Source organism: Juglans microcarpa x Juglans regia, chromosome 2D (genome assembly GCF_004785595.1).
Source record: "Juglans microcarpa x Juglans regia isolate MS1-56 chromosome 2D, Jm3101_v1.0, whole genome shotgun sequence".
Taxonomy (NCBI): Eukaryota; Viridiplantae; Streptophyta; class Magnoliopsida; order Fagales; family Juglandaceae; genus Juglans; species Juglans microcarpa x Juglans regia.
The window spans coordinates 43,130,932-43,158,565 of record NC_054596.1 but is presented as its reverse complement, the minus strand read 5'-3'; the positions used below and the strand labels follow the sequence as shown (position 1 = coordinate 43,158,565).

The 27,634-nt window shown below is 36.6% G+C and overlaps 3 protein-coding genes across 6 annotated transcripts; 1 reads left to right on the top strand and 2 right to left on the bottom strand.

The window, feature by feature from the left end:
* Positions 1 to 303: 303 nt before the first annotated feature.
* LOC121249541 lies at positions 304 to 1,005 on the bottom strand. The gene has a single exon (XM_041148241.1). It carries the CDS (start codon positions 1,003 to 1,005, stop codon positions 304 to 306), a length of 702 nt encoding a protein of 233 aa, XP_041004175.1.
* Positions 1,006 to 14,019: 13,014 nt separating this feature from the next.
* LOC121250418 (SNF1-related protein kinase regulatory subunit beta-2-like) lies at positions 14,020 to 19,143 on the top strand. 3 transcript variants are annotated; one of them, XM_041149553.1, is made up of 5 exons: positions 14,020 to 14,156; positions 14,980 to 15,164; positions 17,293 to 17,474; positions 17,570 to 17,732; positions 18,724 to 19,143. In XM_041149553.1, exons 2-5 carry the CDS (start codon positions 14,982 to 14,984, stop codon positions 19,093 to 19,095), a joined length of 900 nt encoding a protein of 299 aa, XP_041005487.1. In that variant the 5' UTR covers positions 14,020 to 14,156; positions 14,980 to 14,981; the 3' UTR covers positions 19,096 to 19,143. The 3 variants fall into 3 exon arrangements, with proteins under 3 accessions (XP_041005487.1, XP_041005486.1, XP_041005485.1); XM_041149552.1 differs by lacking the exon at positions 14,020 to 14,156 and adding an exon at positions 14,163 to 14,480; XM_041149551.1 differs by lacking the exon at positions 14,020 to 14,156 and having other exon boundaries at positions 14,163 to 15,164.
* A 1,056-nt stretch (positions 19,144 to 20,199) lies between these two features.
* LOC121250419 lies at positions 20,200 to 21,163 on the bottom strand. Of its 2 annotated transcripts, none has more exons than XM_041149554.1 (3): positions 20,941 to 21,150; positions 20,730 to 20,799; positions 20,200 to 20,596 (listed from the first exon to the last, which is right to left on the bottom strand). In XM_041149554.1, exons 1-3 carry the CDS (start codon positions 21,068 to 21,070, stop codon positions 20,452 to 20,454), a joined length of 345 nt encoding a protein of 114 aa, XP_041005488.1. In that variant the 5' UTR covers positions 21,071 to 21,150; the 3' UTR covers positions 20,200 to 20,451. The 2 variants fall into 2 exon arrangements, with proteins under 2 accessions (XP_041005488.1, XP_041005489.1); XM_041149555.1 differs by having other exon boundaries at positions 20,390 to 20,613; positions 20,941 to 21,163.
* Between the last annotated feature and the right edge of the window lie 6,471 nt (positions 21,164 to 27,634).

Sequence of the window (27,634 nt, the reverse complement as noted above, 5' to 3'; positions counted from 1 at the left end):
GCCATGGCCTTCCAACTTTTTTTCATTACTTTCATGTGCATGCATTAACATAAAACAAAGGGCCATAGTACAAATGCATTGATGGGCATCCAAAGTCTGGGAGGGAGCACAAGCAAGCTTCTCACAGTCACAGTCACAGTCACAGTCACGACAACATTATAACAAATTGAAGTAAAGGAAGATACAAGCTGTATGACATCCTAAATCCAACATAATCCACGCAAGAGGATCAAAAACTTCAGCAGTGTAGTTATTAATTTTTGTAACCCCCCCCAAAAACAAAAAAGATCTTACTGATCATCATCAAGCTTCAATCTCAAACCTTGAACACTTTATGGAGCCCATGGATATGTCGATCTCGATCATATTATCTTCCTCGTTCATCTCATTATTTATCTCTGATAGGAGCTCCATCAGACAATATGTATGTGGCTGAAAAATGGATTCCTGAGAGAAATCTGACACCTTGATCTGCTGCTTGTTATCCTTTGTCTTCTCTTCGTTATGACCAACATACTGCCCACTTGGAAGAGCAATTTCAATGAGGCTTTCCTCGTCAGAAATTGAACCGTCGGAGTAATCTAAGCTGATCTGATCCACATCTTCTCGGAACGGCCACTCAACTTCCGATCCCTCACTAGTCGATAAGTGATAGAGGCATTCACTCTCTGATAGCGCGTACTGTTCATAAATCTCGCTCGCACTTTCTTGGGCTTCTCTCTTTTGTGTTTGAGTTTCACTCTCAGCTGGCTCAAGTTTTGACACAACATCTTCCATTTGCGTTGAGCTTGCTTGGTCGGACCCGAAAACTTCTTGGCTCTCAGCTTCCACCACTGGTCTGTGCTTTGAGAATGTGAAGTAAACGAAAGGCAGGACCCATACTGTAGATATAAGGAGCAAAGAAGAGAACCCAAACCCCAAAAAACCAGCAGAAATCAGCAATGGAGCAAGAGTACTAGCAAACCATGGTAGTGGGTTTCTAAAGCCACGTAAAGGAGAAGCCATTTGATCTTTAGCTGTGTTTTTTAGGTTCATGAATTAGAAAAAGCGTAGTCTACTAATCTGCTATCCCGAGAAAAGTAATGATGCAACAAAAAAGGAAATAACTTTTCCTTTTATCGAACTGGAAGAACAGTAGATGAGATCAACGGAAGATAAAAATGGATGGAAAAGATAAAACTTTTACTGAGACATTAAAAGGATCAAGCTATGATATGGATCAAGGGCATGAGGAAGAAGAGAAATGGCAGTTGAAAAAGCATACTAGCTAAAGATACCATATATTAAACTAGATGATGGATCTAGTAGTATATAAGGTGGAAATTGCAATTACAGTACTACAAGTGAGAATAGCGTGCTTTTGTAGAAACAATAATCGAACGACGATTTAAGCTCCCCTGCTTTTCTTACTCAACTAGTAGAAGCGACACATAGCTAAAAAGGAAAGATTTTGTACGTGGGATTGAAACAAAATCTGCAGATCATATTAATAGGCAGATGAAAAATGAATGAATAAGGAAGAAACCAGAACGAACCCAACTGCACTGTTCTTAGAGATTTGAACTACAGATGTACCTGCACTGGCATGCACAAGAAAACACTGTCCTTCTATTTGGTTACTTTAAAATTGCACTTGCGCTGAAACTAAGTTACGGGCCTGTTCTCATATCTCATACTCACAGTCCTCCAGGTACCATTGCTCCTAAAATATTGGGTTTTCGTTTCCTAAAACCAATCAGGTGGTTTCTTTGCAACTGATTCTCTTGAAAAACCCAAAACAGCAGGTTCCCCACTACTGATTCACAGTCTAAGAGCTTGGGAATGGGAAAGCCATGTGCACATATCAGAGCTCACCACATGGCACTCCCCTCCAATTTCTATGCAACAAGTTAAATAAGGGACAAAAGAAAGTGAAAACATGCAGAACAGGCCTGTTAAAGGGAAAAAAAAGGAAAGAAAAAAGAAACTCAGTTACTTTTCTATTTCTCTGCACCTCCAAGAATACTCTTCTCAAAACTATACCAGAAGCCTCGTCAACGATGGATGAGTACATCACCCAAGCAAGAACATCCATTTATAGAAAAATTCTTGTATTCAAACGCCTCATCTGATTGACCAAAAAAAGAGCTATTTTGTGCAGAAACAAAATTGCTTTCAAACATTTATGTGCCGTACCATCCTTGGTACCTCAGGCGCAGAAGAAGCGGCCTTTAGCAAATTCAGAAACTTTGCTACAATGACATCCAAGTGTAATACAATCATCTGAAATTTGTATCGATCGAAGTATTTAACTTCTTTTTAACAATGTCATAGACCAAGTCCTTCGAAGCAAGTGAAGTTTTTAACTTTTTCCCACTTCTTACTTTATATGAATTTTACCTTAGAATATAATTTAAAGAATTAAATCTATATTTCCCCCTTCAGCTAGCTTAAATGTTTTTTTTAGATAAGCAGTGATCTAACGTGATATAATCATAAACACCCGTGTGATTAGAAGATCTATCATGCATAATCAACTTAGATTAAGACAAACACATGATACGAATGTCATTGTAATGAATTGTCAACAATGAACTATATATCAACTTGGGTACTGCAATTGACATAATCGAGTGAACTGAGTCGTCCTAATTAAGGTTTGTTTAAGCTCATACAATGTCTTGCGATCAAGGCGGCAAACATAATATGGATGATTATTGATATATATACAATACTACTTCCTCCTCTAGTGCACCATATTGGAGAGGTCAAGGTGTTTGATATTCCAATCAAAGTGTACTATTACAATAGCCAAAGCAAACCAAACAACTGATCAAAACAAGTTAATTAAATTATAACATAGTTTATAATAGTAATCGCTTGAAAAAATAAAGATAGAAACGAAACAAGAGCTAGCTATCTAGTAATTTTATAACTCCGAACGTACGTAACACACATAAAGTGGTATATATATTCAGATGGAATCTATATATTCAACTGATAAAAGCGAACAAAGGGACATTGCTTTGAATTTACTTTTAGAATTACATTCTAGCTAGTTCCTACAGTACTACTCATACACCCATGCACGTACATATGAACTACTTTTTTAATCTTTTGCATGGCCGGCCGGGCGTTACATACTAAGAGAAGAAAAAAAAAAAGTTGGTAATCAGACGGCCGGCCCTCAACCACATGATGGACTAGTAGAAGAAAAAAAAACACCTATATTAATCGATCTCAACCTGTTATATATAAAAAAACTGGTTTCTGTGGCCATCTTTTGGCCGCGGGGACGCTTTAATTCTCATCATGATCATTATCTATATATATATAGGAAATTAATGGACGTTGAATGATAACATGATACATATATTATATATATATATATATATATATATTAATTTATATTAATACATATCATAAGATGGGATGTTATTGACATGATTATGAAAATAATGCTTTCGGGGTCGGGCTTTAATTAGGAGCTAATGTGAGGGATAAAAGTTTAGACGTCGCGATAATGGTATTTTGCTAATTTCAGGGATGGTTGGGGCACTAATGATGGCTTCGAGCAATAAGCTGCTAGCTTTTAACATAAAGGCCAGTGATCATGATTCATGATCAGCAGTAGTGCGTGCTTGATCTAGTCTTATACCCCAAAACAAATTAAAAAAATGCATGCTTAATTTCCCCTCTTAGCGGCCTCCACCATTGATAATGCTGGCCGGCCTGTACGTGGAACGCAATGCCACATACAATCGGCTTCAATCAGTATCACAAGCATTACTAGCTCTTTGCAATAAGGCATTAGCTAGGAATTAGTCAATTATCTTCTTCTTCTCTTTTTAAGAAGAAAAGTCATGACCAATTAATTAGTTGTTTTCAGTCTCCACTTAGAAATAAGTTGGTGAGAAGAAAAAAAAAAAAGAAAAAGAAAAAAAGAAACAAATTAGATGATTCCAGTACTTTTAATTCGCACAATTGCAGGTGCTAGTTGCACAAGAAAGCAATGATGATCATCAGTCCCACATGAAGACACTGGCCAAAATGTGACTTAATTATATATAGGTGATCATGATGATGTTTACTGGCTTAGAGGAACCTTTTCCTTGAAAGAAGAATTGATTTAAAAAAAACCCATGCAACCAGTTTTAGGGCGGAGTATAACGTAAGGAATGTTTTAGTACTACTAGCTTGTATATATATATATCGATCGATGAGATCGAACGGGAGGGGACCATATCTAGGTTTTGATGAATGTTTCATTGTAATTGCATGTAGGAGTGTGAATAAATTGTACTTCTTGCTTTGAATCTAGATCGAGCTATAGCTAAGACTTCATTGAGTACTACTGGTCCCCAGCCTAATTAAATTAGCTATAGCTTATTTGATCGCAAAAGTGGCCGAATCATCAGCTGGCACATGATTAATTAAGACCAACTTCAAAGAAGAATGACTTTTCTTAATGGGCCTATAACCTAACCCAATCATATATCCAGTCCTAATTATTCACTTAAATTTCTTTTAAAATAAGAAAAATAGCAACGTCTAAAAGACAAGTATTTATCGAATGGTATCTTCTTCTTGATTTGGATCTAGAGGCCATCTGTTTAATAATGATTGTATTTATGTGCATACTTGATATACAGTGTTGTAAAAAGAGTTGTGCATGAATCATTACTTATACAGGCATATTAGATATTTTCTTTTGGGATGTTATCTCTAGGAGAAATTACCATAATTATCTTGACTGATAAGTGATTATCTTAAAGAATTGAACGCGTTATGATCAGTGTATGATCAGCTAGCTAAAGATATTTTGGTTAAACTGCTCTCTCAGCTCTCACTAGAGTCTCCTGCTCTCTCACTAGAGCTCTCCGCACACCACTGTTCTTCTGTTCCCACCGAAATAACCCAGTCAGTTTTGTTTTTTTGTTTTTTTTCCTTCTGCTACAACACAAAACAAGAACTTGTAAGGAGCTGCAGTCGACATCAGCAATGTATGGACTCCCTCATCACCCAAACAGAAGCTTTGTCATGGCATGATCTCAATCTTCAACCTACACCAGAGTCAGCAAGGCAACGTCAGACCAATTCTTGGTAGGAAGGTTAGTAGCGGACAGACCCTTGAACAAGTTTGCCATTTACTCTAGTATCAAAGCAACTTGGAATTTTATTTAGAATTTCCTTATCGAAGACATGGGCACAAACAAGTTCATATTCACTTTTCGATCCCCTCAAGATAAACTTAAGAGTTCTAAACCAAGCCCCATGGAACTTTAAAGGACATCTGTTAATATTAAAGCCGTGGTCACCTGGTGCAACTCCCCAAGAAATTTGCTTAAACCATGCAATGTTCAATGTACAAGTGCACGGGTTACCCCTTGATCATATGAACCTAAAAAAATGCAATCAACATTGGGAACGCTTTGGGAAAACTGATCAAAATGGAAGAAGACCCTATCTATGGAATAGTCTACAGAAAGTTCATAAGGATCAAAGTGGAAATAGATGTCACGAAACCACTACAACAAGGTTTCAAGATGCCAAGGCTCGGGAATCATGAAATATGGGTCTCCATTAAATATGAAAGATTGTCTTATTTTTGCTATGCATGCGGAAGACTTGGACATTCTCAGATTTTCTCTAGCTACCAGAAATCTACTTCAACAAAGCTTACTTTCGGTCCATGGCTTAGAGCAGAGTATAACAGCAACCAAGGTAACACTGAGGCATTTCAACAAATGGATGGAGGACAATACACATAGGTAGATCATTTGGAAAACTTGGCACAAACCTCCGACTATAGCAACAATTTCAGCAATAGAAGATCATCATTTTCAGCAAAGAAAAAAGGGGAAGAGAATCAGATTACTCTGATGGGCCAGCTTACACCAAACAGAGGAGAATTCAATCCATTTTCAATGGAAAAACCGGAACTCCTACAATTCTTCCCACCCTTCTCAATTTCCCAGCAACAGCGTATAAACCCCAAGCGTGCGACACCCTCCAACTCCAAGACACTGTACAGCTACAATGAACAAAACCCATTCAATTCTCCACCTGCAAGAGTCAATATATTCACTGTTAAGCCAACAACCGTATCAAATCACTTAACCTCAATCAATAGCCAAATCTCCCTCATAACTTCCAATCCGATCTTCAAGGCTACCGAAGGAATTATGGAAGCAGAAAATACTTTATCAGATTTCACATCAACGGTTGCTTCGGTGTCAGCCAGGAAACACGCCCCTTGAAGTCTCAGTGGAAGCAAATTTACCCTGCCATGCAAGGCTATAAAACACAGCAAATCAAACATGCGATTGGGTCTTCTTCGGCCCATCTAGATGAGCCCACTACTCAACTTTCATCTTCAATCATTAAAAAGCCTTATCTTGCAAACATCTCTCTGCTGGCCCAAGAAAACATCATAACCCAGCCCCAAGGCCCAAAAAACCCACTCAGTTGGCAATGGCCCAGAGTAGTACTATGCATGTCCGGAGCCCACCACCTTCAATCTGCAGAGAGTCAGCAAAGCATATGTCGGCCACAGAAGAAAAAAATCCCGTAGCCACTCAGACGGAATTAATTCATGAGAATACAAAAGTTAACAATGCAACTCCAGATTCCCAGCCAACAGATTCGCCTTCGACAGAATGCGTGTCAACTGATAAGGCCTCAAATGTACATATTTCTCAGACTCTACATTTGTACCATGATATTCTTCCAGATAAGAGACATCAGAGTGCAGAGTTACCACGATATCAAGAGAGGAAATCACAAAGTCTTAGTAAAATAGAAAAGATGGAATCTGAAGTGTGCAAAACCAAAGCTTCACAGACAGAGGAATCAGCATTGGCCCTTACACTTTTGGAAATGCAATCAGGCTCAACGGGCAAAAATTAAAAAAAAAAAGTCAAGGGAAAAGCCAAGATGACACCCTGTAGTCGACCATCACAGCAATCTCCAGAAAAGTCCAAACAAGTGAGGCAAGTTTCAAAATGCCTCCCCCGCTAAATGAAGACACTAGCATAGAATTGCAGGGTTAGCTCGACCAAGGCAATCATAAACCTAAGAGCTAATATTAAGACTTATAACCCGGACGTAATTTTTTTTTTAGAAACGTTGGTGACGGAAGACCACACCTTATCTATTGTAAATAGCGTATGTTTCCATCATTTTATTCATTATCCTACTGATTGTAAAAAAAAAGGAACTTTTACTTTTGTGGCGTCCAAGCATAGAAATAGAACCTTTCCATATTAATATTAATGCAATCTCAGTTTTAGTCTACTTGGATTCTCCACATCTTCCTTGGTTAATTATCTATGTATATGCACCGGCCCAATGAAACAACAAAGCAAACTTCTGGAGTCACCTGGACTCAGTACATCAAGCTTTCCAGAGGCCTTGGGTATGTATGTATGGGAGATTTTAACGACCTCATTGATCAAACTGAAAAGCAGGATGGACGACCCATCTCTTACAAGCCAAATATGGGCTTCAAAGCACTTATGGATAGAAATAGTCCCATCGACATTGGTTACATGGGTCCAAAATTCACTTGGACTAATAATAGACATGAAAAAGCTCTTATATGGAAAAGATTAGATCGAGTAATAGCAAACCAAGAATGGAGACTACTATTCTCATATGCCCATTAGACCATCATCCTCTCTTGTTGCAAACTATGGCAATGCATCGTCATGCACCATCTTTCAAGTTCGAAGAATTTTGGACTTGGGAACCTTTAAGCCATCAAATAATAGAAGAAGCATAGAGCAAGCACTATCAAGGAAACCCGGCTTTCATACTCTGCAAGAAAATCAGATTAAACAAAGATGCACTCAAAGTTTGGAATAAAAATCATTTCGGGCGAATCTAGAACAACATCCAACAAATTGGAAGGGAACTTCTAGAAGTACAAAGCAACTAGATGACTCCATGTAACCAAGAAAAAGAAACATTTTTGCAACATAGACTCCACAAGCAAAAAGAAAATGAAGAAATTCTATGGCGTCAAAAATCTCGGATCACTTGGCTCACCTCTACGGACCTCAACACAAAATTTTATCATCTGACAACAACAATACGAAGAGGAAAGAATGCTATATACTCCATCAAACTGGGACCTAGTAATTGGACAATGGACCCCCTTGTTATTGAATCTTCATTTATTAATCATTTCAAAACAATATATTCCTCATCGAATCCGCAAGTCCTGGAAAATCTTGAAAATCTTTTTGATAAACAAATTTCGGACAATGAGAATGAATTACTTAATGCAATACCAAATGAAGAGAAAATATTAAGAGCTCTAAAGCAAATCCCAAGCCACAAAGAGCCAGGTCCAAATGGTATGACGACTCTTTTTTATAAGCACTATTGGAATATCATAAAAAAAAGAGGTCATACTAGCAGTGTAGAATTTATTTAGAAGTGGTAAACTCTTGAAGCAAATAAACCACACCAACATTGCTCTTATCCCCAAAGCCCAAATACCTAAGCCAATATCGCTCAATCAGTCTCACAAATGTCAGCTACAAAATAATAACAAAAATGTTGCTGTAATTACACATTTTTTTATCAGATTTATCTAACTTTGATTAAATCTCAAAGCCTTCATTACCGTAAAAAGAAAATATCATTTTGCTCATGAACTTTTCCATCATCTCAAACGGAAGATAGTGAAGAAGGGATTAATGGCCATTAAGTTGGACATGGAAAAAGCTTTCGATCTTGTCGAATGAGATTTTCTTTTTACAGTAATGAAGGCTTTGAGATTTAATCAAAGTTAGATAAATCTGATAAAAGAATGTGTAATTACAGCAACATTCTCCATCATCATTAATGGTTCGCCAATAGGCTTCTTCAAATCACAAAAAAGAATCAAGCAATGTGATCTATTATCACCTTTTCTCTTTATATTAGTAACGGAAGCCCTTTCAAGAATATTATTAAAAGCTGAAGCACAAAGAAAGCTCGAAGGGGTGAAAATTAGCACAAACAGTCCATTCATATCACATCTGCTCTTTGTAGATGACACAATTATTTTTGCAAAAGCTACGGAAAAAAATGCACAAGTCATATTAGAAAGCTTGGGAAAATACCAAAGGTGGTCGGGGCAAAAAATAAATTTGAGTAAATCCTCTATGTTCATCACAAGGAATACTAGCCAAGCTATCAAATCAACCATATCTCAGTGGCTGCCATACAAAGGATCTTCAGCAAGAATGAAATATTTGGGTTTGCCTGCTTCTTTCAATAGAAACAAAAAAGAAAACTACAACAATATGTTGAGCAAAGTGGGAAGAAAACTGAAAGGCTGGAAATCAAAGATACTATCACAAGCAGGAAGAACCATGTTGATTAAATAAGTAGCAAGTACGATCCCATCATACCACATGAGCTCTTTCCAATTGCCAAAATCAGTATGTAAGGTACTCGACACCAACTTCAAAAGTTTTTGGTGGGGCTTCCCAAAAGAAAAAATTCATAATCTGACACTCAAATCATGGAAGTCCTTATGCCAACCAAAAAAATTAGGTGGCCTTGGAATCAGACTGATGGAAAAAATGAACCAAGCATTGTTAGCAAAGACTGGTTGGGAAATAAGTAGAACTAGTAATGGCCTATGACATTTAAACCTATCATCAAAATACCTTCAAAACTCAAATTTATGGTAGACACTTCCAAAGGCATCAGATTCAAGCATGTGGAAAGGTAGACTCAGTACAAGAAATCTACTCAAGAAAGGAAGATGCTACCAAATCTTTAATGGACTCTCAGTAAATATCTGGTCAGATCCGTAGATCCATTCTCTGGAAAGTTTCAAGCCAAAAGCGATTCAAGGTATGGACACAACTCTCCCTTCACTTACAGTTTCAAACCTCATAAAAGATAATCAACGAACATGGGACATGCTAAAAATGCAAGACCTCTTTGATCATGAAAGCATATCAGAAATTCGAAGAATACATCTGTTAGCAACTACACAAGAATAAGATAGGGCCATCTGGGTCCATAATCTCAATGGGAAATTTTCGGTTAAAACCACTTATCATGCTACATTAAGCCCCCAAGATCCGATACAAAAAAATTCAATGATGCCACTTTTGAAGCCTCTATGGAGTTTAAAAATTCAAGATCGCCACAAATTAATGCTTTGGAAGATACTCTGGAACATTCTCCCTACTAATTCTCAAATTATAGAGGTAATATCTCAACTAGAATCTAAAGAATGTCCATTATGCAACCAAGCGAAAGAGACCCTGCTACATCTCTTCATAGAATGTCCAATCAACCGAATATTATGGCAACAGAGTAGTTGGCCCTTAAATCTGGCAAGAGTGCCTATCAACTCCATGACGGACTGGATTAAAATAATCATACATCCAAAAAAGGAATTGGGATTATGAGACAGGGAGAAACTCCACTTCCAATTATTTGCAGTTATTATTTTGCAGAAAAATGTTATTCTACCAATCACAAAACTAATGGGTGATCGAGAAGACATTGGACCCAAGGTTCTTGGGCAAAATCTGACTATGCTTCCATCAATAAAATTGTAAGAAGTTATTGTAGTTTGCCACATATATAGTGTGCATAGCACATAGTAAAGTTGTCTGCCAAATTTGTAGTACTTATAAGCTTGTGTGTAAGAACATTGTAAGAAGTTGCTTGACTTATATTGTTTAGGTACATTCTATGTAATATATGTTGGTACCTTAGTTTACTCATCATGAGTACTAAGGGAAAAAAAACACTACTCAATAAGTGAAAGCAATTATATATTTCTAGTTAATATGGAATCTATGTACATATTAGTTTTTTTACTTAGCCAGTAGGATATAATGATTGGTAATTGGATTTTTTGTATTTACATGTATTTGGAATGATTTTTTATTTGAAAATATTTTTTTTTAAATCATTTCAGGTTAATTAATTGAATTTTTTTGTAAAAATTCAAGGGAAACATTAATATTTATTTTATTTATTTTATGGATTATTAAAGTTCCTAAAGCAGTAAACATTTCAAGCATATTTATCAATGACCAGAAATTCTAATATGCTATCTCGCTAAAAACTCATTTGCGGCTAAAAGACATTAATTTTTTAGCATCCAAAATATGCAGCAGGTAAACAGATATTAGCGTCCATTTTGCTATCGTCCGAAAAGTATAACATGAACCATGCCATTTACCTCTTTACCACCCAAAGCATCTGTGACGCTAAACTACCGACGCAAATAACTTTTTGTTTTTTGTTGCACTATCTCTCATATTTGCAACAACCTACATAGTTGCAAAAGATTATGTATTGCGGCTCCAAATTCCTTTTGTAACCACATTCATGTGCCAAGAATGAGAATTGATTTGCGGCTGTATGTTTTTACGACACTATAACATCGTTGCAAATAGGTACTTTTGTCACTATATCTAGCGTCATTTGCGACAAAACATGCTATTTTTGTGTCCCCACATTATGACACAAATAGTCTAGTTTTTGCAACGTTATCTACCTTCAACGCAAAAGTGCTTTTGAGAGTGAGCAGTACCGTCTCCCTTGCGTCGATGAGGAATGGATGGAAATAATCATTTGCATCACTATTTTGGCCTTTTTGTGTCGATTTTAGGGGATGCAAAAAGTCAATTTTTTTGTAGTGTTGGGTTCACAAGTTGTGTCACATATAATTATCACCACTACATTATTTCATAGACCCAATAACAAACTCAATCTGCTAATTGTTTACATAAAGTAATTAACCTAAGCCATGGCGTTTTGTTTTGGCAACCACTATAGATACAAATTATACATGAATTAATATTGCAAGTTATAATATTTGCTTTCTGATCATATAACCACTCATATATAATTTGGTCATGTGCTGTCGCAAATAATCCAAGTGAGTAATTCCTTGATCGGTCCATGCACCGGTACCTCAATATGCACAGCCACCGTTTTTTCTTCAAGACTTAATATACATGCAAGCAACAACTTATAGAGATAGTTTTACTAAACGAAAGTCATTTCCAACAACTGATCGACGCGTACCCATGCATGCAACTAACAGTACTTATGATCATGATCAGAACATAATTAAGTAGTACCGTTTAATGATAAATGACAAGGAACGTTAGCATGATGAACTCAAATCACGAAGAGCACAATTTAATCTTTGTGATCCAACAAAAGTCATGATCAATATATGATTGATATTCATGATGCATGCATGGTATATATATATATATATATTAAGTTGTCGGAGATGGACCCATGTATGATATTGAAGCCTACCCACTAAGTAGATTCTCAGCTTGCGCCCAGCTCGCATCGCCACCAATCATGTGGTGCTTATATATATATACGTAAACACCATCCTATAAGCATCAGTACTTGTCAATTCTCCCTCTCTCTCTCTCTCTCTCTCTCTCTCTCTCTCTCCCTCTCTCTCTCTCCGTCTTTTACAATTCTTTTAGTGACGTTTTTCACCGCTTTCTTTTGCGTGGATTCTTTAAGAACAAAATCACTCTCATTAGATTCCTCACAACCTCGATTTCAAAGGCCAAATGACCCAAAGATGGATGAAATTGTATGCTTGGGGTTTGCTTGCAAGCATCTGCTCTACCTTGAGCAATAGCTAGCTTTGTTATAAATGATCATTGGATGAACAAAAAAGAGATGCTCACTTATCTCCATATATATATATACACTTTGCCGTCGAGGTAGCATATTTTCCTCTCTCGCTCACTTGCTTGAAATCTCCAATATTACACCCACTAATTCTTGCCTTGGTGGTAGTCACAGCATCTATCTTAGCTAGTAAGCCTAGTATATATTTGGCACATGATATTCTCTTTCGAAAATGAGAAATATGTCACATGGGGTGACAGCTAGCTTTAAGTCCCTTTTTTTTTTCTTTTTCTTTTTTAAGTTTTAAGTTTTTTTTCCTAAGCAAGCGGTTTCATAGATAAACTAAGGATTACATAATACAAGATTCAATGGGGTGGGAGTCCCCAACAATCATCTAAAAGCAAACAAACGCAACATTAGTGAAAATAAAAATAAAAAAGAGAGATGATCTGGAGTCAAAATTTGGCTCTCACCCATTTCTCACTAAGGGGAAGCTGCTTGAAGCCGTTTTTGAATAGTCTGATAAATAGACTATTAAACTACGACTAAAAGTCGTAGTGAGACGATATGTGCTGCAGCTTGTTTGTCTGGACTGACTATAGGAGTCTTCCATGACCACTTTATCTTGATCATCGATTAGAAAAAGCAGAAACATAGGGACGTAACAATTGGAGAACTCATTGATACACCGGCATAGGATTAACACTGACTGTGGGGGCACGTGTGGATCACACCCACTCTAGGAAAAAAGGTGGTGGTCGGATCTGAGAGATCTGAAGCCACAGTGATGTCATGCATGGCGCTGACAGATGCTCACTGAAGTGGTGGCGTGTGAGGCTCACGCGCGGGGCTCACGCTCCGCTCTTTTAAGCAGTTTTCTTAAACCGTTCAATAGATCGGCGGTTGGAGAGTCTGCTAGCGTGGCGTGTGGTGGTCGTGGGAGGCCGGTAGGCAGTAGATCGATGCTTCTTGGTGCTATGGATGGAAAGCACTAAAATAAACGAAAAAAAAATACTATAGATAACTCCGACGTTAGCCGAACAGGAGGAGGGAGGGAGGTGCCGAAACTCCAACCCCCTCTGGGTAGAGCGGGGTAGAGAAGGATGCCGACCATATTGGGGAGAGAGAAAAAGGCTCGAGAGACCCATCTTTATTTGTATGGCTTGTAAAGCAGCTTATTACTACTTTATTTATTTATTTTTTTAAAAGATTTTGCATCAAAAAGGAGCCCCTACTTTATATGTACGTTCAATTACATTTCAACGAGATATATAAAATATTACTATTTATAAATTAATTTAAATTATCTAAAATTACCTCAACCACCACATACAGACGGTTACACAACACCTAATGTTTATATATAATTCTAATTTGTCTGCCCAGAGAAAAAAATTCTTTCTTTGTTTGCCCCACAAAAAGAATCCAATTCTCCACATGGCTAAAGCAGTAACTTGGTGTAGTGATCACTGATTTCGTGGAGTGGCAGGCTCGTATTCGTGCCCATGATTGAGGACATCCGCCAAATGAAGAGGAACCAGGTAATAGTGATGGCAACTTTGGCAAGGTAGCATTCCTATTTAGAAACCGAGGTCCACCCCAAGGAGAATCTTCCGAACTCGCCGGAGAATAAACAACTGTTCACAAAATTCTGTTTCTGTTGGAGGGAGATATAGAAAATTCCAGGGACACAAAAGTGATCATTTTTTTTCCTTTCTGAGGACAAAAGAGGGTGTTTAAACAAAGAGTCAAGAGTTGGAGGCTTGGAGCGAACAGAAGACAAATTGCAGTTTCCATAAAAACACTCCCTTCAGTCAATCCTCGCTTTGCTTCCTTGTGTTTGTGAAATTCTTTTGCAGATATGGGCATGCCACCAAACCCAGTGTTTTAAACACTTTTCTATTGCTTTGTTGTTTATGGGTTTGTTGTGTTTCCCACATTCTGTCAATTGGGTTCCTTTTTTATCTTTCTTTGTGGGAGGGGCGGGGATGGTTCTAGACTTTTTTGTCTCTCACAATCTGTACTTGGGCATGGCTTTTTTCTTCCTCTGGAAGATGAATTTTTGTTCGTGGGATTGTTCTGTTCATTTTTCCAGTTTATGGGCATGGCGTTGTTTGCTACTTGATTTCCTTATCTTGTCTTCTTCTTTGGATGGGAATGGCAATTTTTTTCCTCCTCGAACTAATTTTTGTTTATATGGTTATTATTTTATGAAATTATTGATTTTTACGGCTTGCATGATTTCTTATTACTGTTATGATTATGACTTTGATTGTTCTTTGATAAGCAGTATTTTTTAATTCCTAACGTTTATGAATTTGACAATGATTATAAATATTATGTCTGGGATTATTTTGTTTTCAGTAATGGGAAACCCTGGCGGAAGAAAAGGTCGAGCAGACCCTTCTGCAGCTAAGAAGTTTGAACAAAACTGTGAACAATCTGTGGAGCTTGCACAGGATCGAGCACCACTTAATAATCATGCTGATGTGCCCATGGTTCACTCTCCTTCCCATGACCCCAGGTTACTTTTCATGTTTAATCCAGAGGTCGGGTTTTCTATCTAAATCTATTTCTTTTTGGGTGCATATCTAAATCTAGTAGAATTTATGGACAAGGGGTTCTTTGAATAGGGATTATATTCATTTGTTTGTTTATATCAAGAGAAGCTGTTTGCTAGTGGAAATGTAAAAATATAAAATCTTGCATGCTGTATATTAAGGTGAATTCTGAGATTCTGAAACCTTTTTGTTAGAGCTCTTTGCTAGTCTAATGAAGTTGATTTTGTTTTCTCCGGGCCTATGTCTCCTGTCATACGCTTGAATGTTTAATGAAGTTAATGACAAAAGAATCTGGTTTATAATACTGTCACAAAACAATCAGGAGAATTTTTTTTTCTTTCCTTTCCAGACTAATTTTATTTTTAAGAATGTCTATAGGGAGTCAGCGCCCCAGATAAACTATGCTAAAAGGGGGATACCTAGGAAGTTTGTGTCATATCCATAAATGTCAAAATGCATGCTCACAGGACATATCAAATTTTCAATGCTATTTTGGTGTGCATATACGCAGAGACACTTGAGGGATTTTGGGAATTCCTGATATAGTTATACATGCTGAAGATTCATGCTTGTAGATATCTTCTATTCATGCTTATAGCATTATCCGTATAGACAGACTTATAATCGGGATACTAATATAGTTCCAAGATATGGTCAAGCTAGTAAGCCCACATAATACTCTTCAATTTCATGGAACACTAGTTGCAGACCTGCAAAATGCGTGAGAGTTTTAACTTAATTGTCGTGCATCAATTGTCCAAAATTCTGTCTCAAAGAGTTTAAAATGCAAGAACATTTTTATAATAGAAGTGTTAAGCGATGGGGAAGCATTAAAAATAAACTATTGAGAATATAAAAAGCTTAAAATAGAAGAGTATGTGATGAGGAAGTCAAAGGGGTGAGTAATGGAGAATCAATAACTATAATAAAATGAACAATTTTTTATTTATTTATTGAATTAGTAATCATATGATGGTGGGAAATCTTTCATCTTCAGAAAATTATTAAAATCTAAATGTTTAAATTTATTGAGTAAATTGGACAATGTGGCTCCATAGGAGCAAAGCTTCTGATTTAGAACTTGCATATTTTACTGATATGGCTTTGACACAATTAAACTTGCATGGACAAATTTATATGCAAAAGTTAAATGGACAGATATACACATAGAGGGGGTGAATTAGTGTTGTATACCTATACATGCCAATTTAAAGACTCAACAGGTCAATATTTTCAAGCAACCACAAATAAAAAATATCAAAATAAATAAAGTAGAAAAATAAAAAAACATTAGAGATTTGTTGATGAATGGAAAAATTTTGAAAAAAGTCTTTAAAAGAAAAACCACTCGTGCTCAGTTATCGCTTATAAGTTCATTATAGAATTAATTGATTACCATATGTTTTAGACACCCTAAAACATTTATCATCTCTAAACATCACTTGTAATGCTCACAAATAACCCACCTGATCTCCACATTATAGAAATTCTAAGACTTCAGTTTCTTCTATAGCTTCTTCCACAAACAAACTTATCCACAACCTAGATGTCCAGGAACTTTGATGAACTCATCAGCAATAATCCAAGAATAGAATTCTCCAGAGATCCTCAGAATGGTGGTCTGTATAAGGAGATTAAATTATTTGGTTTCAAGGCGTTCATTGTCACGTAGGACTTTCTCTCACAAGAACAAAAATTAGGATCTTTGAAAATATCCTCTTCACACTCAAAAAACCATGTAATCATGTATAGGAAATTTTTTATAGAAACCTTTTTAAAGGAGAAAATATGGTACATTCAATTGATTTTGGGCCTGCCCTGCATCTAGTGAACTCAAAATCACAATTTTTGCTTGACTGGGGGTCCGACAATAGGTCTAGCAAACTTGCTGGAATTTTAGCTTGACCAAACTGTCTCAAAAGAAGTCTAGCTAAAAATTTGGCCGGCCAAATGTCCAACAGGAGGTCTAGCGGATTTTGGTTTTGCCAAATTTGCACTTTTCTGAACTGGTTTCAAACTAGCCCTAATTTTATGTTTTCTCGTTGAATATGCCAACACAGCATTTTAAGTTAAGAAATATGGATTGATCAGCCTCATCTTATATTCTACTTTTCAGATGCTTGTGACTCCCTGGTTAGGACCTGGACTGGTTATGCCATCCCAAGTTCACTCTTTACCACAAAGCATAACAGATAATAAGGATGATTTCAATGGGAGGTGGATTTCCGTTGAGATCACATGGAAATATGCTGGCAATTTAGTAGCTGTTGTGGGCTCGTGGGACAACTGGCAGACTATGTATCATAACTTTCTTTTGCCGAGCTCCAACTTTATTAATTTTTATTTTTTAACTCAACAGTTTGATAGGCTGGAGTTTCTTCTGTTTCAATCAGGGAGCCCTTGCTGCATGGAGGCAAAAACTTAACTGTCACAAAAGTTCTTCCAGTAGGAACCCATTACTGCTGCTTCATTGTTGATGGAGTGTTAGCATGTGCTCCAGACTTGCAATGGGTTGGTGATGTTTATGGAAATCGCTATAACATTATAAGCTTACAGGTAACTTTATGGTTTCTGTTTTAGTTTTTACCCCTTTAAAAATGAGAAATGATATTTGCAGTCATAGAGTGCACAAGCGCTACTCACTTTTTTAAAAAAAAAAATTAGTAAATATGAGACCCACATGAAAAAAATTAATTTTTTAATAGTGGACCTCACTCTTTTTCTAAAGGAGTGTGCGGCGCTTGCACAACCCATGACTGGATCTAGCATTACTCTTTAAAAATTGTTGCAATTTTTCTCATCTTTTGTTATATTACTTGCGATAGCGTACTTCATTTTCAACACTAGGTTATCACCTTGTTTGCTTTTTAATTTGATCCGTTAATTCTCTTCAAATGTCTTCACGGCCCTTGGGTGGGGTGGTGGGGAACTAAGTATCTGCAACTCGTATTGCATTTTAGTGCTGAGTAACATTGTTAAGGATTCAGTATGTTGTTCATCGTTGGTAGCATCTAGTCTGGTCCATGGTCCTGCTGGCAAAAAAGGCTCCATGCCATCAAATTATCAATAATGCTACATTGTCTCAAAGAATTGATGCTTACTACACGATTCCCTTATGACAAGTTATTGTCAGGGAACTTGGATTATTTCTTATCTTCATTTTGACTTCCCTTAAAGCTCCTTTGGTTGTTGAAGACGTAAAGAGCAAATGAAATAGACGCTATTGCTCCAAAGTGAGCAAAAGGGACAAAAAAGCCTGCATCTGGATAATTTCCATTCTAATCCTGCCATCCTTTTAGCCCTGTTGATCATAATTAAAAATATGTCATTGATGGCATTTATATTGTATTTGGATATAGTTTAACATCATTTTGACTTACTTGCATGTTTCTCCTATTGGTGAGTATGCATAGGGAATTCTAAGTTTCTCCAAGTTGTTCAAGTTTTGAGTGCCTTTCTGGAGTTGGATTCTGAGCTCGTTACAATAGCATTCAAAGTCACATACTTATCTAAATCGGTTTCACTCTGTTGTGTAAATATTGTACAGGAGGACGTCCTAAAATCGACTGCAATTGGTCCTGCAAATCTGTCAGAGTTTGAACATCCTCCTTCCCCTCCATCAAGCTATGACAATAGATTTTTCACTGATGAAGATTTTTTGCATAAAACAAAAGGCAAGGTTTGTGAGGTTCTACCCCCAGAACTACCACCACAACTAGAAGATGCAGTTTTGGATAGGTCATTATTGGATAAGCCATCGTCGTTGACCAATCACTGTCTACCAAGGCCTGAATTTGCACAGTTGAATCATCTATACACTCGCAAGAATGATCAGTATGTAGAATTCAGCTCAACACAGAGGATGGGCGATAAATATGTCACAACCATACTGTACAAGCCATTGCCTAAAACAAAATGAGTGCAACCTATTTTTTACATTAGGACTTCTGGAGGTAAATTTATTTAACATCAATGACTTTGTATAGGAGATTGCTATTCTTTGAGGCTGAACAAAAACCGACGCAACCGGCCGCCATTGACGGGAACCGATCGGCCACGTCAGGAACCCGCCGGCGTGTGGTGGAAAATTCAAGGAACTGACGTTCAACGGTTCGGTCCCGATTTGAAGCTGGACCGGACATCTAAACCGACCGATAAAATAAAATTATATTTTTTTTAATATACACTAATCAAAACGATGGCGTCATTTTGCACTTATAAGTATACAAAACATAATAGAAACGATATTGTTTGGTACTATACCAAACGGCGTCGTTTTATTTAACACATGGGAAAAAAAAAAGTATAGTATGTATGAAACAACGCCGTTCCACTTAAACTAAACGGCGTCGTTTCGAGATGGGGTCGTCTTCTTCCCCAATCACCTTCTCCCCTGCATTTTACACCTCTTCAACTCTCTCCTCTGCAACTCTATCTCTCTATTCTCTCAAAAGAATCTCGTCGCTAGGGGAACCGAACTCCGACCAAGAACTGCCAAAGAACCACTTCGATCGGTTTCCTTCTCCCCATCGACCGGTTATGGTCGGTTGCTCCACCTAATTTTCTCTCATCGGTCGGTGTCGGTTTTGCCCAAAAATCGCGCTGAAGGGGTCAGTTTTCACCCCTTCTATTCTTATTGATTTAGTTTAGTAGATTTGGTAGGTTAGTGCAGCAGTTGGTCTAGGTTGGAACTAGGAACTTGATTTTGCGAGTGACCTGAAAAATAAATCGTGTATTACACATGCTGATGCTGCTGTATTTGATGACAAGTCATCAAAAGTATGGTTTAGTTTAATGAGATGCTTATGATTTAATTAATCTCAACAAAAGAAAAGGATTATGTAATTATAACTTCCGTACAATAAATAATGACAGGGAGCTCTCTCATAGATCCCTGCCATTTCAGCTGCTCTTCGTGCCCTCTGAAGCAAGAAATAACTCGATTGAATATGAATGGTTGAATTAATCAATGGGCTTGCGCTCATAGAGAAACTGATCGAAACAACCAAATGCATCAAACAGAAGCCAAGCAAAGAAATCCCTTTGTCCTTGATGGCATTCCTTGACGGTACAAGCTATAACTTGACATGGTATGTGCATTACCAGAAAACAATAGATAATAGTTAAAACTTGTATGTTTCAGCAAAGAAACTCTTGAACATTCAACGATTGTCGAAGAATATACGCTCTAAGAATGGTTGATTACTCATGAGTGGATAAGGATTGGGCATTCATGTCATGTTGCTGCTATTACATTACAGAACTACTAATCAAATCATCGAACAGGTACCTTAACCCAACCATTTGCAAAAGCAATGGCTAAGATTACAAAAGGTGTGGACATTCCAAAAATGATAATGTAAGGAAGGGGGGTTTTCATGGGATTCTCCCCTTCCCTTTCTCCTGCTGTTTGCCAATACCTGCATTTAGGAAACCCCTTTAATTGGTTATTGCCAAGCTGAACATTAGTTCAAGGTTGCCTTTGACTATTTTGTTGAAGATTTCAATGGTGTGAAGTATTGAAGAAAAGATTACAGTGAGTGGAAGACTTACTGTTCTGGTTCTTGATCTCTAGTGATGAATTTCTTTTTTCCTCCCTTCTTGATTTCTTCTTCCCCACCACCTAACAGAATCAAGATTTTAACCACTCAAGTTATCAATTCTTATCCTAAATTTTCTCGAAACTTTGAACAAAAGCCAAACAAAGACAATTCAGAAATACTTTTAGTTGCGGTGAACAAAAAACATAAGAGTAATCTCTTACCCAAATTTGCATGGATTTTGAAACGATGAACCCTTGTCTTAGGTAATATGTTGTTGCAAGAGAAAGGAGATGGTAAAGATGGCTTAAATGGGTGTGGAAATCTGGTGCTGAGGGAAGAAGAAAGTGCCATATTTTTTTCCCCAGGAACTGTATGCTCTGTTTGCTCATGCCTTGACCATCACATATATCAGTTTTGGATATGGTACTATGGATATTGTGGGATTGATATTTTTTAACTGTGGATATAAACATTGTGTGACCAACATACGACCAGCATACCCAAAGTACCGAATCATCTATTTTCTAGATATGCGGTGTAGAATCATGATCTTGAAGTCGTTGTCCATTTATGGTTTTTCTTTTTTTTTCTACATGGATGGTGTGGTGTAATAAAAACCTTCAAATAGAATTATTCTAAATCTTTTTCATTCTATATTTAAAAAGCTTATGGGGGCATTTTACTGTTATAAATTAACCTCTTTTTATGAGAGTGGGCAATTAATTCTTCAAAACCATACAAAACAGCTATCTATCCATTACCTTTTCTTGTGGATCCTATTTTTTATAAAAAGAATTTGCACCGAGTTTACACACCCTAATTTTGCACAAATCATTTTTCTACATTTAATGTTATAAGCACCCTAACAAATTAACAATGTGTGGCATCTTACATTAATTTTCTTTTAATAACAATTACATATGGCATCCATCCTTAAAAGAATTAAATTTAACTTAATATTTATCATTTTTTAATTATCATTTCTTATTTTCCCTAATCGTTTTTTAGTGACTGTCAATTATTATTTTCTTTCAGTACCTTATACCACCTATTTTGTAGAAATTGGTGACAAAGTGATCATAACATTTCATATTCATTGGAGAGTCACGACGAGCACCAACTTCCAATCCATTGAAACCACAACAATTGTAAGAGTGCATGGCGGAATACCTCAAGCACACCTTTTCGAATTGCTCCATGATATCTAGCCTAGCCAAAAAATCCAGCAAGCCTCAAGCGTCTTCTCTTAGTGGTGAAGTGTATTACGTAGAATAAACTAGAATAACACTCAAAAAATCTCACAGCCTAAAGGCTTACTCAAGAGAGAATAAAAACAAAGAGAGATTATGTGCTTATCAAGAATGGTGTGGGATTCAACTGAGGAAGGGCTATATATAGCTCTCTGTGTGCACCACTCACGAGTAGCCTTAAAGGCCAACCTTTAATCCTCATGAAAGTGCTTTCAATTTGAAGCATAACGTATGCGTTACACGTCGTTATAGCACATGAGAGGATAGGTCTGCCCACATAAGCGCCCTTCTATCTCACATCTCTCACTCGCACACAATAGGCATGACCCCAAATCTACATCTCTCAATCGTTTTCAATCTTGTTCATACAAGCAAATAGGTTGTGCGACCACTAAGCACACCTGCAAAAGGAAGGTGGAAGCACTATACCAAATCTCTCCTAGAGACGACCAGCATAGCAACATCCCTAAAGTTTCTTGTCATGCCCTAAACTCATTCGATCGCATCAGATCAAACATTTTTTAACCCTCTTGAGTTTCAAAAGGTACAAAACAACTTGACTACCTCCAAATCATTTTGATGTGTTCACAACCTTAGTCGTTACAATGTGTAGCGCTATAGTTTGACGTTAGCAAACACCATCGAAGATACGATTTTTGATAATTCAATATAATCTCTATCATTATCTTGTTTAGTTCTTACAAGTTGATACATGTAATATCCATATCTACATATATATATATATATATATATATATATATATCAATAGTTAATTAAACGAGTTGGGATTCTTGCTAATAACTAGGGAAATTGATCCACTTATAACTATTTTACAACTCTACATAAAATGAAAGGTAATTTTGTAATGAGTAATTCTACATACAATTGTGAATTGCGTAATTGTCGCGTAATCGCTTTAAAAAAAAAGTGTGGTCTACTATTAAATCATTTCGATGTGTTCACAACCTTAGTCGCTACAATGTGTAGCGCTATAGTTTGACGTTAGCAAACACCATCGAAGATACGATGTCAAATAGTCTTTCCTTCGCCCTCATATCATTCAACTTTGGTCGAATGACTTTCCCAACAATGTCTCTTTAGACCGTATCAATCATGGCCAAAGACAACATGCCAAAGTAGTAGACATCACAACCTCCATATTATGATATAGTCAAATGTAAATAAAGTGTACTCACTAAAATATGAGACTCACACAGTGAGAACAAAAGTGAATCATTTACTCACTTCCTTAGTTGGTCGAATAAACGCATGTAGTATGAAATATATGTTACGGTATATTTCTCTTTCTCAAAGAGCGTATGCATATCAACACCATATAGATCTTAGTCTAGTCGCTCCATAAGCGTTTAACCCAAACCCCTCCATTTGCTCACCTCCAAGACGCCAAAAAGGATCTTTCATCTAACTAACCACAGGCTATATGGATTGTAGGATATCCATGCATGGTCCTCTCAATGCAATGGACCTCATCTTAACTCTCACTAAGACAACATATTTTTGTGTCAACCAACTTATCCCATTGAGCAAGTACTTAGAGATACAATATCTCATATCTATTCACTACTCAAACGCTAGAGGTGATCACTCGTGTGAGTGGGCTGATCTAAGCCTGTTTACATACATAGTGTGTGTATCTGAAAACAATATGATAAAGACAAGAACCGAATAAAATCATATTACATTAATATCTCAAAGAAAATTTTACATCTTAATGTCAACTGAAACATAATTATGTTCAAAATCTACGCAATTCTAAATTCCTAACATAAGCCACAAAAGCATCTGGTGTGCGGCTTCAAGCCACTACTGCCCACCATGTGGGTGTGGAACCACCGGTTGCGGAGGGGGTCAAAAATGATGGCAGGCCACTGGGTAGCCGCTGGTGACCCTGTCGTGCCATGGCGGTACTGGGCCAAGGAGAACACCTTGACACGTGCAATTTTGTGCACATGGTCACGCGGCGAGGTCTCTGTCGTGGGGTGAGTTGTTGTGGACTGCCTCCGAGGAGACAGACGACACTAGTGGTTCGTTTGGTGATCGCCGACACATCCCTTTAGTTTTTCCACGGCGGGGCCGTGGCTCAACATTGTACAAGTTTCCGTGCACCTTCGTGCTACAGCCTGCCGATGGGGGCCACTGGCACCAAACAGAAATCGCCAGCGAGTCAAGGCAAGGTGGCGCGGGGCTCCTGGGTGCACCCGTGTACACTATGCATGCCATGCACAGTTGAACGTGCATGGGCAGTACACAGTGCCCGCCTTCTTTGTACCTATGTACGCGCCCAGTGTTTTCCAAATATACTATGTACTTTAAAGTGCACGCAATGACATTTACAGTTTAAGCAGCTCGGAAGTTTGGTTCCCGACCCTTCATGCTGAATATATAAAAAATGCTGCGTACTTTTAATAGCCTCTCTCTTGCAGTAGTGTTTTTCATAAAAAAATAAAAGTGGAAAGACTGAAGATACTTATTTGGAAAAGTTTCATATGCTCCTTTGGAGATAATTTTAGCGTGCTGAAAAATCGTCCTCCTTCCACTTCAAGTCACACAGAAAAAATCTTCGACGGCATACACAAAGAAAAAATTTCGTTCTTGACTTCTGAGTTGCCTGATACGGATTGTCACAGGCATACAAAGTACATGCAAGATCTATAGCGATCCCACAGACGATGCTACTGTTAACGTCATTTTTCGCACGCCTTTAGGCCAGACCCCTGTAACTTAGGTTTCAGAGTTGGGCCTCTATCGATGTTGTTTGGAGTTCTCGACAATGGTCCGGTGCGGTTGTACGATGTCGGTTCATACCTCCATAGTGATAAACAATATTTAAATATATAAAATAAAGAAAGATGAATACACAATTTTACATGGTTCGAAATAGGACTACGTTCACGGAAGTTTAAGGAAGGGAGATTTCACTATAATAAGCTTATTTACAGTCTCTCATAGACTCTCATTTTACACTGTACAATGGAAGTTCTAGATCTATCTATAGGAGGAGAAGTTCTTTCCAGAACTCTTAGGTTGAAGAAAAAGTCCTCCCAAGTCTGAAGAAGTCGAAGGCATCCCAAAAAAGGTCCCCAATCCGTAAGTTTCTATTGTCTTTTATCTCACCCTTTGCTTGCGTGCCCCCATTTGCTTTAAATCACTTCCATACTTTTTCTCTTCTGATACCTTACACCTTAGTTTCCCTTGCTTTATGTCAAATCTCCGTTTTCCTCTCCTGACATTAATTTCTCATGCTTCCTACACTTTCATGCCTTAGTCACTTTTTGTCTCCTCTCTTTCTTTCATCTCTTGTCTTATATTGAGTTCCCCAATTGGTTGGACTTAAGAAATTTCATGAGCGGGAGAAAAATCCTCTTACATAGGTGATGTTATTCAATGCGTAAGGTTAGATGCTCATGGATTTGAGCCATTGTAATTAGGCCCTACATGAGCTTATAAGAGTAGCTCTAGGAGGTAATAAATAATCTAAAAGATTATATCTGAAGCGGAAGCAGCTTGTTTTGTTGTCGCTTTTGATTATCTAACGTATCTAAGGGGATGTCAAGTTTTAGTTTTATATATAGTAAATGAGTCTTCCTTTAGGTTTCGATTGTTTCGAGGTAAAATATGTGGACGGTGACAAATTACAATGCAATGCATAGATTAATTGTATTGATTATCTTATGACCTTAACAACAACTTTTTTATAGGCTTAACAACGATTTTTGACAATTCAATATAATCTCTATCATTATCTTGTTTAGTTCTTACAAGTTGATACATGTAATATCCTTATCTACATATATATATATATATATATATATATATATATATATTTATATCAATAGTTAATTAAACGAGTTGGGATTCTTGCTTATAACTAGGGAAATTGATCCACTTATAACTAATTTACAACTCTACATAAAATGAAAGGTAATTTTGTAATGAGTAATTCTACATACAATCGTGAATTGCGTAACCGCCGCATAATCGTTTTAAAAAAGAGTGTGGTCTACTATTAAAAAATTAGAGTTAATTACATTTTACCTCCTTGAACTTTCACTCAATTTACAATGTGCCTCTGAACTAATAATTGCATCAAAATGGACCTTCGAACTTTCAAAATTTTCAAATCCCCCATTCCGTCTACCAGCAGCGTTAAATCTAACAAAAGTTTATTGCACGTGTTGCTCATGTGCATAACATTCATTGCAAAGATATAATTTTCATCTAATTTATTATTATTGATCATATAAAATAATATATATTATCAATTAATAATAAATTATAAATCATTAAATAATTTTTTTATTAATTTATATATGGTTAATGAATATCAAATAATTTTATGAAGTACATATGTTATTTATACTTGCTTGCAACTTAGGTATAAAATAATTTTATATATGGTTAATGATTAATGATTTACTTTTAATTGATAGAATATATTATTTTATATTTTATATGGTCAATGATAATAAATTAGATGAAAATTATATCTTTGCAATGAATTTCCATTAGATTTGACGCTGTTGGTAGATGTAATGGGGGATTGAGAAGTTTTGAAAGTTCGAAAGTCCACTTTGATACAATTATTAGTTTCGTAGGTACATTGTGAATTGAATGAAAGTTCGAGGGGACAAAATGTAATTAATCCAAAAAATTATATTTTTTGCATGTGAATCTCATGTTTTATTCATTTTTTTCAATGTGATTACACGACAGTTGCATAATTCATAATTACAAATATCTTTTCTCTTTTGTAATATTGAAATTTATTTTTAATGAAATGTCGTGATTGTATTGATTGATTGATTGAAAATAAATTGTAAAATAATTGTGAAACAAATTGTAAGTATATCATTACCTTATAACTGATAAGAATTGAATTGGAATTGAACTTTATGAAAGAGTTGGATTCAGTTAACATCCCATCCCAGTTACAATTAATAATGAGAAATTAGAATAGAATAAGAAATTAGAATAGAATAACGTAGTAAATTTCTTATGATGATCCCACTCTCGCGTGGCTTGTCCTGCTCATAGCTACCACGCACTGTTGCGTCAAAATGTATTTGATGGTTACACGCGTCTTACTAATAATTTCGTAAGTCAATATCTTTTAGATTTGACCCACCATGCCGCACTATTATTGATGCGTGGTCTCCACGCATAGTCATAGCTCGGGCTTAAAGAAAGTCAATCACAGGCAGTTCGGAATGCCCATCTTTTTATTATGTTTTTGCTTTTCTTAATTAAAGATACAGAGAGTATAAATCTCTTCTATAAATATATTAAGATTACAAACTGCAGTGCACTATCAGCATCAAACGCATTTAAAAGTGGCAATGTGAATTATAAAAAAATTTATCATTTAAGATGGCACACTCTTTACAGAAAATATGTGGAGACTAGTTTTTTATCCTAATTAAGCTCGATCTTTTTTAACTTTTTCGTTATGTTTGTTGTAACGGGCGTTTGTTGGGGGAAGTCCACCTTCCATGTAAAAATAAATTTACAATGACCTTTATCAGCCTATAACAAAGAAAAAAAAAGGCTCAGTATGACCGTACCGAGTTGGTAGTCAGTAGAGAGTACTTTTTAAATTTTACTACTTATCATTTTCATATTTATTTTTATTTTTTATTCTTTTTAA